General features: G+C 35.9%; 1 protein-coding gene across 22 annotated transcripts in view; it reads left to right on the forward strand.

Annotated features, from left to right (window-relative positions):
* ppip5k1a (diphosphoinositol pentakisphosphate kinase 1a) overlaps window positions 1–21,843 on the forward strand; it is a 97,704-nt gene that overhangs the window by 8,844 nt on the left and 67,017 nt on the right. For all 22 annotated transcript variants that reach the window (XR_012382698.1, XR_012382694.1, XR_012382697.1 and 19 more), the window contains exons 4-23: window positions 2,294–2,384; window positions 2,502–2,587; window positions 6,498–6,652; window positions 8,452–8,553; window positions 8,819–8,980; window positions 9,106–9,227; window positions 9,320–9,421; window positions 9,551–9,637; window positions 9,716–9,791; window positions 11,635–11,744; window positions 13,621–13,706; window positions 13,781–13,906; window positions 16,506–16,627; window positions 16,720–16,902; window positions 16,999–17,140; window positions 17,817–18,040; window positions 19,610–19,737; window positions 19,841–19,955; window positions 21,468–21,575; window positions 21,722–21,835. Coding sequence is in view for 8 of the 22 variants with exons in the window: in XM_068222730.2 (XP_068078831.2) it covers window positions 2,294–2,384; window positions 2,502–2,587; window positions 6,498–6,652; window positions 8,452–8,553; window positions 8,819–8,980; window positions 9,106–9,227; window positions 9,320–9,421; window positions 9,551–9,637; window positions 9,716–9,791; window positions 11,635–11,744; window positions 13,621–13,706; window positions 13,781–13,906; window positions 16,506–16,627; window positions 16,720–16,902; window positions 16,999–17,140; window positions 17,817–18,040; window positions 19,610–19,737; window positions 19,841–19,955; window positions 21,468–21,575; window positions 21,722–21,835 (2,441 nt within the window). In the remaining 14 variants the exon portion in view is untranslated. The remainder of the gene's footprint in view (window positions 1–2,293; window positions 2,385–2,501; window positions 2,588–6,497; window positions 6,653–8,451; window positions 8,554–8,818; window positions 8,981–9,105; window positions 9,228–9,319; window positions 9,422–9,550; window positions 9,638–9,715; window positions 9,792–11,634; window positions 11,745–13,620; window positions 13,707–13,780; window positions 13,907–16,505; window positions 16,628–16,719; window positions 16,903–16,998; window positions 17,141–17,816; window positions 18,041–19,609; window positions 19,738–19,840; window positions 19,956–21,467; window positions 21,576–21,721; window positions 21,836–21,843) is intronic.

A 21,843-nucleotide genomic window follows, 5' to 3' on the forward strand; every position in this document is an offset into this window, starting at 1 on the left:
TATATTGTAACATATACACTTGTTATCATGTTTATCTATCTGAACACTACTGTTTATTAATAGCAACCTGCACATATATTCATATATTGTAACACATACACTTGTAATCATGTTTATTTATCTGCACACTACTGATTATTAATAGCAACCTGCACATATATTCATATATTGTAAATCTGTTCTTAGCTTATCCAACCTGTATATAATGTTCATAGTACATCCATCTGTAAATATCACCATAGTTTTCTATAACTGCACTTTATAACTTATTCCTGTATCCTGCACTTGCTGCTATTGCACTGCTGGTTAGACCTAAACTGCATTTCGTTGCATTGTACTTGTACATGTGTAATGACGCAAAAGACAAGGGAAAAAAGATGGAGCTATGCAAGGCCAGGGTAACTTTCAACAAGCAAAACTGCATTCTGACAGCGAACTGCACTTTTACGTAGGGTATGTTAACATACATGTTTTTGTTTCATTCTTAGCATTCAGTCCGCAGTTTAACTCACCATATTTAACTGTTTTTGCTGAAATCATTGCTGCAATTAAAAATGAGTAACATGTATGATTCAGCATTGCGTGAACTTACCTGACATGAAATGAGTGCAGAGTCCAGCATTTTTAATTAGGTCATCACTTCATTCAGCTCCCTTTTAGCCAAAGTTGTCTGCCATTAAAAGCAGTGTGGTGTATGGTAAAAGTTAAGAATTTGGTATCCTACCACACAACACGACATGTTTGCTATTGCAAACGTTCTCTTTTTGCAACCAGGAATCCGTGTGACGTGGATTGGTAACTCCTCTATTAACATGCCTGATACCGCCATCTGACTCGAAATAAACCATTATATATTGAGTTGTTCAGTTAATAGAACAGGAAACACAGATAACAGAATTGACAATTGGTGAACCGATAATACTGCGCATGCGTGATTTAGAGAACCTAACACAAACAGTACAGTACATGGCAGCTAGCTGTTATTGAATTAAAACTTGAGAACAGCTGCAGTGTGGGTAAACCGAGGGCTTAAATGAGAGGATCTGGAGAAATCTAAGTTTATTTGATAACAGAAAATCATAATGGAATTTAAATAAGTGAGTCATTCTTCAGTTGGGTTTCAAAACTTAACTGTAAGAAACTTTTCAGATCATGGTGGTGTTTTAACTGACTGAAATTATGATGACTACTTTTTTGATATTTTGAGTCCAAACTTGGAAAGATTGACACAATTGAACCAATTTGTGTTAATGATCCAATCTTCCCATCACTACTGTGTGTTTAACCTCAGAAGCAGCCTTGCACACATATTTTACTTAGGGCTGCTATCTTGTTGCTGTATTTGAATTTGAGGATGTGTTGATGGTAGTGGTAGATGGTATTGTTTTTGTGTAATGTAGCCCATCTTTGGTTGAGTTTTTATTATACTAAATATTAAAATATTAATATAATATAATAATAATAATAATAATAATAATAATAATAATAATAATTAATATAATATTAAATATAAATATTAAATATTTATTCTGATGATTTTGAATCTTGCAACAAACACACCTAACATATATCCTAATTTAAAGTAAAAAAAAAACTAATACTAATACTGAAACTAATAAAGACTAAACTAAAACTAAACCATTTCAAAATATAGAAACTAATAAAAACTAGTAAATCTGCCTCTAAAACTAATTAAAACTAACTGAATTTGAAAAACAAAGGTCAAAACGAAATAAAAACTAAAACTAATAAAAAATCCAAAACTATTATAATCTCGCAACCAAGAGCCTTAAAAAAAAAAAAAAAAAAAAAAAAAAAAATATATATATATATATATATATATATATATATATATATATATATATATATATATATATATATATATATATATTCTTTTGTGTTTGACAGAATAATGAAACTCAAATAGGTTTTGAACAAGTGAAGGGTGAGTAAATAATGAAAAATTAGAATTTTGGGTGGATAATCCTTTTAACTAATCTAAAGAGATACAATAAAGATGTGACCACGTTGGTAAGGTTTCTGTCTGCCGTTGATAGTGTAGTGAGGTATGACGCACAGCACATTTATTTTCAAACAAAGCAGCTTTCTTTTAAACAATGTTACAAATTTAAGTGGCCGATTTGCCCGTGTAGACTCTTTTTAAAATGACTGGATTTCACCCATTTAAAAAAAAGAGAAATAAGCCTTGACCCTCTTCTGTGATATATCAATGTAACTGATAAGATGTCTGTGTGTTGCATCTGTGTGACAGTAATGTTTTCTCTTGAACTAGGTTTCCCCTTGGATAAAGCAGTGAGTTATGCAAAGCTCCGTAACCCACTGCTTATCAATGATCTTAACATGCAGTATTACATACAGGATAGGTATTACCATATTTTTCATTAATCGCAGTTTTGCAAATGATCTCTCATGTTTGCACACATTTTTGAATTGTAGCTGATGCCTGAATAAGGGATTTGTCTGTTGTTTTCATATTTTAGGAGAGAGGTTTATCGTATCCTGCAGGAGGAGGGGATTGATCTACCACGCTACGCAGTGTTAAACCGTGACCCTGACAAGCCTGATGGTCAGTCAAAGCTTATTTTAAACAAGCATTTGAAAGCTTGGAATATCTAAAGTGTTTTTCTTGATTTTATTTTGAGGAGTTTTAGTTGAAAAGTTTTAGGAGATTAGTCAAAGTAATCGAAATCTGCGTTCAGAACCTATTATTGATCACATTTTTACAGGACAATTTTTTCATTTACTTTCCCTACGTGTCATGTGACCCTACTTTGTTAAAGGCTGTGGCTGATTTCTACTTCTGCGGCCACTTTGCAGCCACATCTCATCTCTGGTCAAGTAGGACAATGGACCCATTTTTGAGCCTTACTTTGCACTACATTGATGATTATTGAAAGCTGCCCGAGAGATGCCTTTAGATGGCATATACAACTTGTCAGTGAACTATTAGGGCAAATATATATAAATAAATAAATAAAATAATCAAAATCAAGTTAAAGAGCCCTATCATACACCCAGATCAATAATGTGCAAGTCGTGTTTGCCTCAACGTGTTGCTATTTTCAGTTCAACGCCATCTTAATTTTTCTGTTTTCTGCCACGTTGTTTAAATAACAAATTCAATTGTACCGTTTTGTGGACTCATGGGTGTTTCAAGAAAAGAGGTGTGTTAATGCGTATTGCTGGTGCGTTGCTATTTTGAGGAACTGTAGTAGACTTCGCAATAGACCAGTTGAGAGCAGGTCTAAAGTCCAGCGCTTCGCTTACACATTGCTTAATACTTACAGGATGTACAGCGCACAAATATCTTTACAAATGAAAAAAATAAAGCATTAAAATATTACAAAAATTATTATTTTCTACATTAATATAAAAACCACCATGCCTTCTTCATGTAGGGGGCTTTTTTTTTTAGTTTATTCATGACAGTTTGCTTTTGTATAATGTTATTATTATTTGCAATATTATTTATTATACTGTATGCATACTTATATTTGTTTTATTAAAAACAAGCTTAGATTTGTCCTCCTGTCAGGTTTTGGACCATATGGTTATGTGTGTCATATAATGTGTTTGGATATAACTCAGTTTTTTGACCAGAGTTCATTATTATTGTTCATTTATTCATTTGCTGGAAATTAGAAATGAATTTAGAAATAGTTTTAAAACAAATCTTTGCGCTTAACAAACAATTTAATTATGTAGGCTAATAGATATCTGTGCGTAGCCGACAACATTCTTTCCTTATCCAAGAAAGAGAGAAAAGGTAAGTAAAAGCTTATTGGAGGAGGCTCATTCTTTATCCTTGCTCTGCAGATGGTCTGTTTAATTGTTTTCTCGCTAGTGAAACGTTCAGTTTTACACCTAGAAAGTCGAACATGTTAATAGCAAATGCGCAATGGCGCGATGCAACTGACTCTTTAAGGGAATGGGAGACGAGACTCTGATTGACTTATTCTCAAAACAAACCTATAACTCATTAGTTGAATAAGCTTATATTAAGCTAACCCTGTAAGACCATGCACCAAGGCGCAGATTGTATTTTTCCTTCCTTATAATAGCAAAAGTGTACCCTTAATGCTTTTGCGCCCTGCGCCTTCATCACTCAGCCCTAGTCTATTGTTATGTTCATGTTTAATTTCATCAATCAACACTGAAGTATACAGTGGTCAATTTTTGAAGTGGATCAACACATTTTATCAAAGTTGTCCTAAATCTTGTGAGCATTTTCATTTCAATCATATGGACGCTCAGTGTAAATGGTCAAACAGATGGACCATTATGGAAAAGTGGCATTGAGGAAGCGCTAAGAGCAGCCTATGTAAGAACATATCACATGCTCTAGAGCAATAGTGTTGAGGCATTGCCAGCAGCATTAAGTGCAAATGGTGTATATGCACAGTATGGATGTAACGGATCATGGTTGATTCGTGATTCGTACAGGTCACAATCCACGGTTCGGAACACACACATTTTTTTACTTGTAGATTAATCCTAAATTTGCAACAATCACATAGAGATCGCCTCTTGCATCATTCAAATAACATGTATGAAAACATTTAGCCTTTCCTGTAAAATATAATGATGACGGAAGTTGTGGTAGGTTATTCTGGATGTTTTCTGTCACTACTTGTTTATCCTGCATCAATGCTTTCAGTGTAACCTGCACGGTTAATCAGTAAAAGATCAGGATCTCAACACCTACGCAACATAAATTATAAATGGCTGTTATTTTCATAGGTTGATTAATCCTTCAAATAGCTGCATTCAAATCTGTGTTTGAAAAATGCAAAAATCAAGAAAGAGATTGAGTCTTTAGTCTTAATTGATTATGAAGATTATTAATTATAAAAACAGACAAATAACACAGAAGCACTGAAAAAAAAGTTTATGGTTTAGATAGAACCACTGATGTTTACATTTAGTGTTTTCAGCAACAGTAGTAGTAACAGTGAAATGTTCACACTACTAAATATTTTACTATTTATTTTTATTCAACTGATTATTTCTTCAATTTTTTGTAATATAATTACAGGTCTATTATGTTTTTTTTTTTTTTTTTTACAACCAAACATGTCTTGCAGTATTGTTTTTGTAATAAATGGAAGGCAAATTACATTTGTCTCCTCTTTTTCTGCTTTTTGGATGAAAATGGTCCGATCCATGACTAAAAACCATAATGTGATCCGAATTGTGAGATTTGTGATGCGCTACACCACTAATGCACAGCTAGTGTTTTTCAGCCAATGATAAACTTCCGGTGAAAGCTTAATGTAACCATTTTCAATTTGATTTGGTTCCTTTTACAGTATTGATGTTGTAATGTAATTAAATACATTTAATTAAATAAACTCAAGCATTCGTTTAGTTGTTTAAGCGTAAAACAAAGTGAAAAGCGTGCGCAGAAACTCCATTTAAAATACTGTGGTAAAATAAATTGTCATATTTTAAAGACATTGCGGGGAAAATTGGAATATAATGCAGTGCTTCTTGTCCAGTTTGAGACCCACTTTATATCTACAGTATCAGGCAGTGAAGATCACTGTTTAAAAAAAAAGTCTGACATTTAATGTGGCAATTTTATAATGGAAAGACAGTACACCGGAAGAGCTGAGGCTGGTCCGTGTGGATTTATCTCATTTGATGCTGTTGTGGAAACACACCGTTAGGTTGCATGTCCACCGAACCGTTTAGTTGTTGTTTTTTTCGCTCCGAAAACGTAAACACTGTTCAGCTGTGTGCTCTTCTCTAACTGTCAAAGCCTTTAAAAAATGCTGAGTGCTCAGCCCTGAGCATAAAACGCACACTCAGTGCCTGCCTATAGCCGGTGTTTTGAAAATGCGGCACTTTCCCTGACAACAGAAAAAAAATGTTCAGCTGGTGTTTCTGCAGTACCTCTCAACCGTAGGACAATATTGAAAAACATTTTTGATCCACTTCAAATATTTTCTCACCATTTACTCACACTCGAATGGTTCTGAATCTTTTATATTCAATTCTTCTGTTGATCACAAAATAAACTGAAAGAAGCAGCCATTGACATCAATTGTAGGAAAAGAGACTATAGCAGAATTTTCATTTCTGGGTGAACTTTGATTTTAATCTTAGCTAAGTGTCCTGCTTTGTCCCTGCTCTGATTTATTCTAGCTCTGAGTAAATATAGTCCCTCATGTGGAGCAATTTTAAGTGTTTCACAGGCCAAAGACACAAATATTGCTCTGAGGCTCATGATGTGACCGTCTGGTGTCCAATGAGGCATTATGTTCTTGGCAGCTATGACGGTTCCCTGAGGACCTGGATAAATTTATCCTTCTCTAAACAAATGACAGTCAGATGGCTATATTTACCCAGTTGTAAATCCACATTAGGGTCATATTTTAAACAGTGATTGTATTATCTGTATATGTGCTCAGATATTGTTTTAATCGCTGGAGCACTGTTCTGATTGGCCTTATCTTTCTTGTGTTTTGACACAGAGTGTAACCTGATTGAGGCAGAAGACCAAGTTGAGGTTAATGGCGAAGTGTTTCTAAAACCTTTTGTAGAGAAACCAGTCTCTGCCGAGGACCATAATGTGTACATCTACTACCCAACTTCAGCCGGAGGAGGCAGTCAGCGCCTCTTCAGAAAGGTCTTTTTTTTTTTTTGCAATGGCTGTTTAACTGTACTTGTTTTGGGGTTTTTTGGTTGGCATACATGACTCTAGAAATATTCAGTGTTATTTTTAACCACTGCATGTGCAGAATGTAATAAAAAGGACAGTTTTTTATACATGTGAACTGAAATTAGTTCTTATATTCAAATTTTCCATGTTTATTTTGCACAAATTGTTAGTCTTAAGATGAGCAATTAATTGGTGCAAGTTCATTCATTCATCCATTCATTTTCTTTTCAGCGTAGTCACTTTAATAATCTGGGTTTGCCACAGCGGAATGAACCGCCAACTTATCCAGCATATGTTTTAAGCAGCGGATGTCCTTCCAGGGGCAACCCATCACTGGGAAACATCCATACATACTCATTTACACACATACACTACGGACAATTTAGCCTACCCAATTCATCTGTATCACATGTCTTTGGACTTGTGGGGTAAACCGGAGCGTCTGAAGGAAACCCACGCCAACACGGGGAGAACATGCAAACTCCACACAGAAACGCCAACTGACCCCGTCGGGGCTCAAACCAGTGAGCCCAGGGGCCCAAACCAGTGACCTTCTTGCTGTGAGGCGATTGTGCTACCCACTACACCACCGTGCTGCAAGTTAATCCACTGAAAAAAGTTTTTTTTGGTAATCTATCAAAATCTGACCATTTCCTTTGGCATTTGGCAACTCACAATCCTTCTCTGTTGATGTCAGTTTGATGGCTTCAGACACAATGTTTTTAAAAAATGTTACAGGTAGTTTGCTACAAGGGAATGATGCGCAAAAAGAAAGCCATTTCAGTTAGAACTACAAACTTTTGGTTTAGATTCTAGCAACCTTTAGTCTATTGTGTTTTCATTTGATAGAGGAATTTCCCTAGAACACACTTACAGTATGCAAATCCTGCCCAATCATCTATAAGTTTTGTTACATTCTAATCCAGGAATGCCCAAACTTTTTCTTATGAAAGGCCAAAATCCAAGCTTAATTGAGAGCTGGGGGCTGAAAGTAAACATAGCAAACTGTATTCGATTAAAGGTAAGGGTAAAGGGTGATTTCCTCATTTATTTCATTATATATATACACACACACACACACACACACACATTTTTGGGCCATCTTGACCCTTTATTCATATAAATAAAAAGAAAAGTTCCTTTTCAAATTGGTTATTTTAAATTAATTAATTAATTTAAATTTGGCAATGGTCTGTGTTAACACATAAATTCTGGTGTCTTTTTAAATTATTTATTCTTATAAAAATAATTATAATTTGCAGTCCGAAATCGAATAGTAGTAGCTATGTTTCTGGAACTTTAGTTTATCTAATTTCCTTTTAGTGCGACACAGTGGTTCAGTGGTCAGCACTGTTGCCCCACAGCAAGAAGGTTGCTGGTTCGAGTGCCGGCTGGATCAGTTGGCAATTCTATGTGGAGTTTCCATGTTCTCCCCATGTTAACGTGGGTTTCCTGCGGGTGCTCTGGTTTCCCCCACAGTCCAAAGAAATGCTGTAGAGGTGAATTGAACTAACTAAATTGGGCGTTGCTGTGTGTGTGTGTGTGTGTGTGTGTGTGTGTGTGTGTGTGTGTGTGTGTGTGTGTGGGAATGAGTGTGTACGGATGTTTTGCAGAACTGGGTTGCAGCTGGAAGGGCATCTGCTGTGTAAAACAATTGCTGGATAGGTTGGCAGTTAATTTCACTGTGGTAACCCCTGATGATAAAGGGTCTAAGCCGAAGACTGTGAATACTGTAAATAACAAGTGTAAATGTGTCTCTGTTTCAGATTGGGAGCAGAAGTAGTGTTTACTCTCCAGAGAGCAGTGTGAGAAAAACTGGCTCCTACATCTATGAAGAGTTCATGCCAACCGATGGCACAGATGTGAAGGTACAAAATAACAGACCATCTCCTCTACTCAATGGATTGCGTTACCCTGCTGCTGTTGGTCTATACAGAGCAAAAATGTATTTTTACATTTGTTTATTTCAATTATAGCTATGCTATGTTTAGAGTATTAGAAACATTTCATAGACTGACGTTTAGATCTGTGGAATTATTTTTTTGGAACTTTACTCCCTTTTGTTCATCAGATGAAAATATCCTGTTCATTTTTATTAGTTTTTTGCTTTTTTGTGTGTTTGTTTTATCACAGGTGTACACAGTAGGGCCAGATTACGCTCACGCAGAGGCTCGTAAGTCCCCTGCTCTTGATGGAAAAGTGGAGCGGGACAGTGAAGGAAAAGAAATCCGCTACCCGGTCATGCTCACTGCCATGGAGAAGCTTGTGGCTCGTAAAGTTTGTCTGGCATTCAAGGTAAGAGGATCTTACAAAGAAAATAACTGCAGAATGAAAGCTTCAGCCTGAGCTTCAGCTTCAAAGACATTTTTAGGTTAAGATTTTGATGTGTATTTTATTCTCAAAAACTCTTTGTACTGCAGCAAACAGTGTGTGGATTCGACCTCCTCCGAGCCAATGGCCACTCATATGTGTGTGATGTCAATGGATTTAGCTTTGTGAAGAATTCCATGAAATACTATGACGACTGTGCTAAGATACTGGGGTAAAAGCTAATAATAAAGACCCAAAAGTTTGAAAAGTTTGTCTTTCATATATAACATGCAGATATAACAGAGTTTAACTTTTTTTTTTCAGAAATATTGTAATGAGGGAGCTGGCTCCTCAGTTCCAGATCCCCTGGTCCATACCTACGGAGGCAGAGGACATTCCTATTGTACCCACTACATCAGGAACAATGTACTCATCACATGTTGTTCTCATATGTTGGCTTAAACGTATTAGTTTACATCGTTTATTGATAATATTTAAATTCTGGTGAGCATTCAAAGTGTCCTTGTTGACGCTCTTTATAATTCTGTCCTTTAGGATGGAGCTGCGTTGTGTGATTGCTGTAATCCGGCATGGAGATCGCACACCAAAGCAGAAGATGAAGATGGAAGTGCGAAATGCCATGTGCGTTTTTGTTGCCTGTTTGAAATACTAAATAGGAATGATGGATACATAATTAAAATACTTTTTCTTTTCTTGCAGGTTTTTTGAGCTTTTTGAAAAATACGGTGGGTATAAAACGGGCAAGCTGAAGCTTAAAAAACCCAAACAACTGCAGGTAATGATTTATTATTTTATGTTTTTAATGTGAAATCTAAATTCACGATGTATATCTTGCTATCTTGTTTATTTTACATTGTTATTTTTAAGGTTAAAACAATTAAACCTATACAAAGTTGATTAACTGAAGAAAAAAATATTTATTTTGGTAATCTTTTATCAAAATCTGCTCTGGAATGGCAGTTCTTCATTTTTTATGTCAGTTTGATGGTTTGCACAAAATGTGCCATTCTCTTCCAACCATTAGTTTGCTGCAAGTGAAAGATGAGAGGAGGGGCACAAAAATAAAAGAGCTATGGCTCTCCAGGAACTGACACCTGTGTTCTAAGGTGCAATTCTATTCAAGGAACCACCACACTAAAGTAGTTTCAGGCAGGTCTTGACCACATAATAGTTGCATATCACTGAGCTAAATGATTGAAGTTATTTAACAGCCTACAACAGTAAGAAATCAGAGCAAAACAAAACAGAAGGCTTAGGATGACAGGTGTAAGATACTAGTTCTACACACAGGAAGAGTTTGAGAACAATAATCTGACAAATATCTCAAGCAGCAAATCTGGACAGTGATTGAAGGTGTGGTAACTAGTACAAGCAGAATAATTACCTCCATTCTGTTGATTTATTTAAAATAATGCAATAAACCTGTGGACGTTATACAAAGTTTCTTATTTTAGGTCTTAAAATAAGATTGTTTGCAGATTTGTATTAAAGAAGCAAATTCTAAATTGATTTAGGACACTTATCCTATCTGTGTCATCGAGTTCAACAATTCACCCTGTTAGTCTGTGACCAACACTGCGTGAGCTGCTAATGAGTTAGCCTAAACAAAACTGACAAGCGTTTAAACAAACCATGTTGTGATATTTTTTCAACTTCACTTTGACAACCACCTAAGGCATGAGTCACTTGCACTATCCCGTAATTCTCAATGACACTTAATTTTTCTCTAATGCTGGCTGCAGTTCCTGTGCTAACTAATGTCATGTTGCGTGGCAGTGTGTAATTACATATAAGTGTTTTTTCATCGAAATTTAACACATCTTTAGGGTCCTCCAAGAGTCTTCTTACCATTAAACCCCATCACGCATTTTCAGTCATCAATAAATGTAATCCCATTGTTGGTCAGCGCAATTATAAGCCATTTTTTTTGTTAGCTCTTAAATCATTTTAAAGTTAAAATCGTTTTTGGATTTTTTTTTTTTTTTGGTGAGGTTGGGAGGTAATACCACCTTCCTATCTATAGTTATGATAAGATAACACACTTAGAAAATGCTGTGGCACTTACTGAAAGGACTGTGGTTACCAAAATATATAGGATAGTTAGGAGGATCATTCTGTAATATGCCCCCTGGTGTACATAATGATTCAAAGACCCATCATCGAATATTCCTTGCAATCTGTTAGGTTGACCAGAGTCTGTTATCCCACCTACACTAAATAATTGCCACACCTCATGAGGTTGTTGTGATGTTCTATTTGAAAATGTTAGTTTTTTTCTTAACTTTACTATAAATTTCTAAAGTACAACAAGCTTCTTGTTCATCACGTCTCAAGCCTACATTGCAAATTTCAAAATGTCTTTTTAGAGTTAGTAAAGCATATTAGTGCAGTTATTAGAAACAGAGAACAAGTCTGTGTGAATTAGTCAGCCTTTCAGCTGCTCGACCTTTTTTTAGCAGCTGAAAGCTAAAAATCAGCATTTAAAGGCCTCTTGGAAGTTTGCTGAGGCATTATAATCTGTCATGTCCTCCTTCCCATCGTAAAAAACTACTTATTTAAACTGAATTTATTGTTAAAAACTGTGGTGCTACAGTGTATCTATTCTTCTCTGTTTGCAGGAAGTTCTGGACATTACCAGGACACTTTTGGCAGATATAGGACAGCATACTGACTGTGAAATTGAAGAAAAAAAGTCTAAGCTTGAACAACTAAAGACAGTTCTGGAAATGTAAGCAAGTTAGATGTTAACTGGACACTGGCTCACTTTCAGTCTACCATGCTGATCTCCTTTCAGTATTTTTTAGACATGTGACATATTTTCCAGATCCGTGGCTGTTAATCAATACCCTAAATTTTTGTATTCTTAAAAACATGCTGTCTTATGTGACAAAACAATGTTTGTAGTGTATCTAAAGAAATATCTGTAACACATCTTAAAATATATTTAGGTAATGGATGTTAAAGTATATATGGACACTATGGTCAGTGTATTTCCAACATGCATTATTATTAGTATCTCAGTAGTGAGATTGACACAATGAAATTGCAGTATCCCCTTTCACGACCCTTGTCAAGCGTCATTCATTCAGCAATAGCAAAGACGCACTGGATCGACTTCAGAGCAGCTGTTCTGGCAGTTCTCTGTGGCTACGTTAAAGGAACACTCCACTGTTTTTGACATTAGGCTCATTTTACAACTCTGCTAGAGTTAAACAGTTGAGTTTAACAATTTTTAAAATTATTTCACAAATCTCTTTCATTTGGGATGGCATTAAGCTTAGCTTAGCATAGATCATTCAATCAGATTAGACCATTAGCATCTTGCTCATAGATGACCAAATTGTTTGAAGCTTGACTTTTCTGTAGTGACATTGTATACTAAGGCCAATGGAAAATGAAAAATTGCTATTTTCTTGCTATGGCTTCATCAGGCACAACGATATTATGCAGCACCTGAAAACTAACTTCTGTAAATGTAAACCCTGTTAATACCTTCCTGCACATAGAGCATGCCTTGCAACTATGCAGATATTTATTAGAGAGATTTTTTATAAGATGATCCAGAACTATTTTCAGGTGCTGCGCAACATTATTATGCCTGCTGCAGCAGTGGTAAGTCAGTAAAAGTCTTTAATTATTACTACACGATAATAGAGTTCCTATTTATATCAGCCTAGAAAATAGCAGTTTTCATTTTCTGTTGGTCTTAGTACATGATGTAACTATGAAAGAGTCAAGGTTTAACTTTTTGATCATTTTAAAACAAGATGCTAATGGTCTTATCCGATTCAATGATTTATGCTAAACTAAGCTAAAGTGCTACCATCAGACCTGGAGATTAGTTGAATGGATGCAAATATGTTAAAACTCAACTGTGCAAATCTAGAGGAATTGTAAAAAGTGAAGTGTTCTTTAATTTAGACATCAGTTAAAACAGGGAGGTGGAAGGTGAAACTTTTTTTGAAACCCATAGGATACACCAGGGGTGTCAAACTCAATTCCTGGAGGGCCGAAGCCCTGCACAGTTTAGTTCCAACCCTGCACCAACACACCTACCTGTAGGTTTCAAACAAGCCTGAAGGACTCAATTAGTTTGATCAGGTGTGTTTAATTAGGGTTGGAACTAAACTGTGCAGAGCTGCGGCCCTTTTGGAACTGAGTTTGACACCTCCCTGCTGAAAAGTCCAGCTTAAACCAGCCTAGGCTGGTTGGCTGGTTTTAGCTGGTCGACCAGGCTGGTTTTAGAGGGGTTTTGGCCATTTCCAGGCTGGTTTCTAGCCATTTCCTGTCTGGTCTTAGCTGGTCAGGCTGGAAAATGACTAGCTAAATCCAGCTAAAACCAGCTTGACCAGCCTGGTTTAAGCTGGACATAGCTGGTTTTAGCTGGTCATCTTCCCGCCTGGCCAGCTAAAACCAGGCTGAAAATGGCTGGAAACCAGCCTGAAAATGGCCAAAACCACTCTAAAACCAGCCTGGTCGACCAGCTAAAACCAGCCAACCAGCCTAGGCTGGTTTAAGCTGTTTTTTTTTAGTTGGGCTGTGGGATACACCATAATCAAACTATTATCTCTATATTTATATTTGATTTATTAAATTTTTTTCAGGTATGGCCATTTCTCTGGAATCAATAGGAAAGTGCAGCTAACATACCTTCCTCATGGACAACCCAAAACATCCAGTGAGGAAGAAGGTATGAGGATTGTTGATAGGAAAATTTGTTGGGTTGAAATCGTGTTGTGCATGATGGTACTGCTGTGTGTTCAGATACCCGTAAGGAGGGCCCCTCCATACTGCTGGTGCTGAAGTGGGGGGGAGAACTGACTCCAGCCGGCAGAGTACAGGCTGAAGAACTCGGCAGGGCTTTTCGCTGCATGTATCCTGGAGGTCAAGGTACAGTATGGTCAATTACACAGACATTTATTACACTTGTGCCTTTTTCACATCACGCTTTAGATGATTTTTTTTGGTCAAAGTCTGCATGAGTCCACAAATCTCATGCTTTCAGCTTCTCATAACTTTTGTAAATATATCACACATTCATATTAGTGATTTGGCAAAATATTGGATGACAATTTTCTCACAATTTTCTTGAAATTTCTTTTTTAATTTGCCTATTATTCAGTCATCTACAATTATTATGTGATGCTTTATTGGTAGCTGGTGCACTTTTTTTATTATTTCTTTCGAGGTTTTCACCTTTATTGGATAGGACAATAGAGAGAATTGACAGAAAAGTGTGGGAAGCAGAGAGAGGTGAAGGATCGGCGTAGGACCTCGAGGCGGTAATCGAACTTGGGTTGTCAAAAGCACTGGATTGCATGTGTCAGTACATTTTCCACTACGCCATTGGCACCGACAGCTGGTGCATTTTTAAAGCATAATAAATAAGTTATCATAATGACATAAAGTTAAGTAATGAATAGATAAAAAATAGTTCTAAAAGCTGGAAATGAGTTAGCAGTTTTGAACTTCTTGTTCCGTCGTCCCGAAGTCAGTATTTCATGTTAATTCTACAACAGAAAGGATATCAGTAATACAACTAATAGATTTTTAAACTTTTGTATATACTTATTGTAGTGCATACCAAAGAGGCACAAATCAATGACTTTTCCCTTTTTTGTTGTTGCCATTTTTGATACGGTACTTAACATTTAAGATGAATCAAAAAAGTATTTCAAATTAGCCTACGACAAAATAAAATCTTTGGATCCACTTCAAATGTTGACTACTATATAATTTATTCTTTTTATTTATTATAAAAGAAACTTGCTATGTGTTCTGTCTTCGACTAACTGGGACTTGACACAGCACTCCTCATTTGTTAACCTGACATTATTAAATACAGTTTTCAGGGTCCAAACCGCTGCACATTTGAAAGTTGAAGTCAGAATTATTAGCCCCCCTTTGAATTCTTTTGTCTTTTAAATATTTCCTAAATGATGTGTAACAGAGCGAGGAAATTTTCACAATATGTCTGATAATATTTTTTCTTCTGCAAGAAGTCTTATTTGTTTTATTTCTGAAACCATTTTAAGGTCAGTATTATTTCCCCGTTAAGCTACCTTGTTGTACAGTAACTTGCCTAATTACCCAAACCTACCTAATTAACCTGTAAGCTGTATAGAAGTGTCTTGAAAAATATCTAGTCAAATATTATTTACTGTCATCATGGCAAAGATAAAATAAATCAGTTATTAGGAATGAGTTAATAAAATGATTATGTTTTGAAATGTGTTGAAAAAATCTTCTCTTCGTTAAACAGAAATTGAGAAAAAAAATAAACAAGGCAGGCTAATTATTTTGACTTCAACTGTATTATCATGGTGTCACAAAAGTATCAGGGCTTGCTGCATCACAGACATCAATATTTTAACAGATTATAAAAATTAATCACTTTCTGGCCATCGCATATCAGCCATTAATATATTTATATATATATTACGATCGAGATTTTCATTAGAATTACGTTGCTTTGTAAATGTTTATTATTACATTTGTTGAGTTTTCCTATAGAATTTGGTAGAGCGATTGGATTCGGAAACCGCTCCGCATGATGTCACACTTAACAAGTGGATAGGTTGTTGGGGTTAAACCCACTGTCTGTTCGGCAGATTTGCTTTATTCACTTCCCTTTTTCTTGTTTGCTCTTGGCTATTAATTTCTTCCTCGTTTTCTGTAGAGGAGTTTTATGTTTTTTGCGCAATAAAAGTGTACTGTTTAAATGAAATATTGCATGTAAGTCATTTGACAAGTTTGTGTGAGAAAATTACTTTAATTTTAGTTTGTGGCAAATATAATTAGCCGTCAGGGTTTTGATTACTGATTTCATGACATAACTGGGATAACCAGTTATTGTCAGAAAGAGTTCAAAGTGTCGGCAATATCCAAATACAAATTGAATACTGCAAAATAAACCTGTTTGCAGCATTTAAATAAAAACCTTTTGATTATGTTACTATCTAAAAAATGCCAGGGTTGTTCAACCATGTCTTTTTAAAGCCGTTGTCTTTATTTTTTTATTTTACTTGCATTATTTTATTTTCATTCATTCACTTTCCTTCAGCTTAGTTCTTTTATTCATCAGGGGTCACCACAGCATATGTTTTACACAGGGGATGCCCTTCCAGCTGCAACCCAGTACTGGGAAACACTCATACACACTCTTTTACACACATACGTTATGGCCAATTTAGCCAGCTAGAAGTGAAACTAGTACACTTATAAGACAGAGTGTGTGTGAATTAGAATTAGTCTGACATCAAGACAATTGACCCAGTCGGGACTCGAACCAGTGACCTTCTTGCTGTGAGGTGAAAGGGCTAACCACTGAGCCACCGTGTTGCTTATTTTATTTTATTTTATTAGACCCCTACCTGTAATAATTGTTAAGATTAGAGTTGAAGCTGAATCCTACAAGACTGTGTTTCTAGGAACAGGGTTGAATTTTATTAATCTGTTCTGTGAATGTTATTTTCTTGTCCACTTACAGGCGATTACGCTGGCTTTCCAGGCTGCGGTTTGCTCAGGCTACATAGCACCTACCGACATGACCTCAAGATCTACGCCTCTGATGAAGGCAGGGTGCAAATGACTGCTGCTGCCTTTGCAAAGGTCCTCAGCCACAACAAAAACAGGTTATCGAAGGTTTAAAGGTATAAAGTTATCAAAGGTTGTTAAACTGCCGTTGGTTGTTTGCCTGGCAGGGTCTCTTAGCGTTGGAAGGAGAACTGACACCCATCTTGGTCCAGATGGTGAAAAGTGCAAATATGAACGGTCTGCTGGATAACGATATTGAATCGCTCAGCGGCTGTCAGCAGAGGGTTAAAGCCAGACTTCATGAGATCATGCAGAAAGATGAAGTCTTCACTGAAGAAGACTATGACAGGGTACATTTGGAGTGTCTTTTGAACTGTATTTCAGCCCTCCGCTGACTTGATATGAAAGGCGCATCTGTGTCCACTTCATCTCTTGTGTTTTTTCAGCTGGCCCCAACATGCAGCAGTTCTCTGGTGAACTCTATGAGGGCTGTCGAGAATCCAGTGTGTATATGTGATCAAGTCTACACCCTCGTCCAGAGCCTCACTTCACAGATCCGCAAAAGACTCGAAGACCCCAAATCAGCAGGTGATTGTTCTGTGCTCAATTAAAAACAGTATTTATGCAAAAAATAATTTAATTAATTACTCACCTTTATTTCAGTCCAATCCCCTGAGAATTTCATTCATCTTTAAAACACAAATGAACATATTTTAGATGAAATCTGAGAATTCTCTGGCCCTCCATAGACAGCTCACTTTTCTGGACTTTGAACGTCCTGGGACAGTTACTGTCTATGAGTAATGAGAGAACTCTCAAATTACACCTAAAATATCTTAACTTGCTATCTGAAGTTGAACAAAGGATTAAAAAAACACTAGGGGTGAGTTTTGAATGAAATGTTTTCATTTCATTTAAATTTTTGGGTGAGCTATCCCTTTGAGGACATTTTCACACAAGCACTCTAGAATCCCTGTAGCAATCATGTAATAATTATCAGGTACAGCAGGAATAGCTACATTTCTACTAGTGTGTGAACAGCGACATATAAAGCCACTATGAGCTGACGGAGTGACTTGCAAAAAACACTTTTTAGTACACCGAAATGTTGCCTTGTGATGGTAAGCTATCCAACTTAGTAAGTATTAAATTCCCTTTATCAGAACAAAGCAAATCTCTAGATATGAAGCTCCCCTTAAAGGCCATACCAAAGAAAGCAGTGTAAGAATGACTTGATTAAATGAGCTTGTGCTGCCTCTCTCAGATTTACAGCTGTACCACAGTGAGACACTGGAGATGATGCTTCAGCGCTGGTCTAAATTGGAAAGGGATTTCCGCATGAAGAGTGGACGCTATGACATCAGCAAGATTCCTGACATTTATGACTGCATTAAATATGATGTGCAGCACAACAGCTCCCTGGGCCTGGAGGATACACTGGAGCTCTTCAAGCTCTCTCGAGCACTAGCTGACATTGTCATACCACAAGTATGTGATGATTATTTTTGTACAGCTACTTATGTACTTATTGTATTTTATACTGCTGCTTAGTCTTATAATCTAGCTGTTAGAATGACACTTCTTATTCATTTCGTCAGACAAACTAAACAACAAACACCACAACAAAAAGATAAATCTAAAAAGCGAAACCTTTCTTAGTACTTTTTGACACTTGTCATTAAATGGAATTTTCCATCTGACAAATTTATCAGCCGAAAATAGTATTTTTTGTTTTTCGGGTGATCATTTCCACCAGATGAAATTAGTTTTTTTTAGTAAGTATAATTTAAATTATCGAGTTCAAAAAAAACTTTTAATAAGATAATGACAATTGTATGATAATTAGGGTGCACCACAATGAAATTTCTTGGGCTAAACTGAAAACCGAAAAAGAGGAAACCAAGGTCGAAAACCAAAACACAGAAACAAATGATGACAATTATTAGTACTTTTGTGTTTATGGCTATGACTGTATACTAACATTACTAAAATCAAGGCATTGCAATTACATAAGTTTTAAAGAATAAATCAAATACAAATTCTGAAAATATTTGTTTAGCACATAAGCAACAATAGTTTATCTCTAGGGCTAGACATAATGCTGTGAGGTGACGGTGATTTTTTATTATTTCTGCGGGAAAATTTGTAAATAATCTGTGGATTTATGCAGAATAATTTTAGTTGTATCATAACTAAAAACTTAATATATAAAATAAAAATAATACGTTTTTAACTTTTTTATTTAATGTTTACAATGCAAATCCATCTAAATCCACTTATTTGGTAAGAAAAGCAAGTCTCTCATATAATATATTTAAACAAAAAGACAGAAAATATTACTTTACAAACTGTATTTTTAGAAAAATCATATGAACATTTTAATATTATTGTTGTTATATCACAATAATATTACTTAATTAACTTAAAGACTGATCAAATATACATTTACACCCATTTACAGGAGTAATTACATAGACTTAATGATGTACTTAAAATCTGCAGCTTCCGTATAGGCCTAGTTATCACTTCTAGGGATGGGGGTTTCAGACAGACAACCATCTAGCTGTTGAGTGATTGAGCTTGTCATCTGACTGACGTTTAAGAAAGATTTGAGAGTGTATTTAAATAGGGCCAGTGCATAAATTATTCGATTGTAGCCATATTTCTGTATTTTTTTTTTTATTTGACAAAAATATTAGTCACATATACAGTAGCAAAAGTCAAAATAAAATAGCCTACCTATTATAATTTGAGGCATTACTTTCCTGCAGGATTTAACTGAACATATCAGACAACATGCAAAAATTTTGGGTAGCCGAATATTCTGTAATAATTATATCAATAATAATTATAATCATTTAATAATAATAATAATGATAATAATAATCCATGCAATGCAGTTTTGGTTTCTAGCCAAGAGCATCTAGAATTATCTGCTTTGGCCCAGAATTTTTGTTTCAGTTCTTCTATACTTTTTATATATAATGTACCACACAAAGCCAGGATCTGCAATTGTTCTTTTGACTGCTGACAGTTTTTTAAAATCTGTTTTTTTAGGAGTATGGCATTAATACGGTAGAGAAGCTGGATATTGCGTATGCCTATTGTCTGCCTTTGGTGAAGAAAATTCAGCTGGACCTTCAGAGGACACATGAGGATGAGTCTGTAAACAAGCTGCATCCACTGTGAGATGCCCTGTTCTTATGCTGTCCTCTCTGCTTTTTTCTATCTTTTATTCTATCCTATTGATTACAAAAGCTCACATTCATCTGTCTCTTTGTGTCTCAGATATTCACGTGGAGTGCTGTCACCAGGCAGGCATGTTCGCACTCGGCTGTATTTCACCAGCGAGAGCCATGTCCACTCTCTTCTTAGCATCTTCCGTTATGGTGGCCTCTTGGATGTAAGTATATTAACACATTAATAAGAGAAATAAGGTGGAAAGGGGAGAATCAATCGGTGGCACAGGCATAACCTGTACGCTAAAAGGAACACTATGAAAATGATAAAAAGTGTCAGATTTAAAACGACATATGCAGAGTGTCATATGAAATGTGCTCCATGAGAAGCACAGTAATTGACTCATTTTTCATTAATATTTAGCTCTTTTAGCAGGGAAATAAGTATTGAACATGTCTCCATTTTTCTCAGAAAATATATTTTTAAAGGTGCTATTGACTTATTTTTCACCAATGTTGGTAACATCCAAAGAAAACCCTATATGAAAAGAGAACAAATCAAATTAGTTTACAAATGAAGTTATGTTTAATAAAGTTAAATGACACAGGGAAAAAAAGTATTGAACAAAATCTTGATGATTCTGTGGGTTTTGTCTACCAAATCTGATCTTTAATTTGTATTTTCTATTGGATTCAAGTCAGGTGATTGCCTGAGCCATTCTACAGCTTCATTTTCTTTCTCTGAAATCATCTGAGAGTTTCCTTGGCTGTGTTTAGGATCATTGTCTTGCTAAATTGTCCACCCTGGTTTCATCTTCATCATCCTGCTAATGTAGATGTTGGACTGAAGCAGCTGATATAAGTTTACAATGAAGAAGGGCAAAGGGTTGCTGAAGAACTACTGAGAGATTTCAGCCTCTGTCTGGGCTTTCACTGCCTTTGTACACCTCCATTTCTTCATGTGTTCAATACTTTTTCCCTGCGTAGTTTAATTTTATCACACATAAATCAATTTGTAAACTAATTTGCTTTCTTTTCTTTGCATATATGGATTTTTTGGTTGTTACCAACATCTGGTGAAAATGTCAAGTCAACAGCAGCTTTAGAAATATGTTCTCTGAGAAAAATAGTGACGTGTTCAATACTTTCCCTCACTGTATATGCCACACTGCTAAAAACACGTATTAGGACAGATATATTTCACTAACAACTGAAAATTGGTTGTTTTTGCGTTGTTTAGAGCAAATTCATTCCGCTGGTTTAAAGATTTTTTTGTAGCATTATCATGGCGACAAGGTCATTGCGTAGAAAGTGAGAGGCATTTCGCTTCTTTCACCAATTTCAGCAATTGCGATGTCTGTCCTTTCTTGCCAGTCATCAGCCAAAAGGATGACAATCTGACAAACCACAGCTGAGCTTTTTTAGAAGAGCCTTGGTGTTTTTATTTACAAAAAAATGCTTCAGTAGACCTCCACCTTGCTCAACAGCACATTCAGCTTTACACTTTAGCCTTTATTGTATAAGAAAGTATGAAATCACATAAAAAGTTATACTTAAATAAATACAATACATTTGAATTGATTTGAAAATAATATAAATTCATGCTTCTGAAAGTACTGTATGCTAAGACAAGACAAGTACAGGCTAGAGCAGAAGCAAAAAGTCAAAGAGAACAAGAAATATTTTTGCATTTAATGGTAGTTTGATGAAGAATTAAACTAATAATGATATTTCAGGAAGAAAACGATGAGCAGTGGAAGAGAGCCATGGATTATCTGAGTGCAGTGTCTGAACTCAACTACATGACGCAGATCGTCATTATGCTCTACGAAGACAACAATAAGGTACCTCCTGCTTATACTGTCCTTTCTGCTCTGCTCTAAGACCCAGTATAAACACAGCAGAACTGTTTAATGTCTGAGTGGGGACTGTCTAGTCTCAACAGAGTGCTTCAAAGAAATGTGACAACTGTGATCTTATGTGAACCCAGGATCCGTCCTCTGAAGAGCGCTTCCATGTGGAACTGCATTTCAGCCCTGGGGTTAAAGTGTCTGAGGAAGAGAGCGCTCCGATGGGCTTCGGCTTCCGACCAGCCTCTGCTGAAGTATACAA

Source organism: Danio rerio, chromosome 7, assembly GCF_049306965.1.
Source record: "Danio rerio strain Tuebingen ecotype United States chromosome 7, GRCz12tu, whole genome shotgun sequence".
In the NCBI taxonomy this organism is placed as follows: Eukaryota; Metazoa; Chordata; class Actinopteri; order Cypriniformes; family Danionidae; genus Danio; species Danio rerio.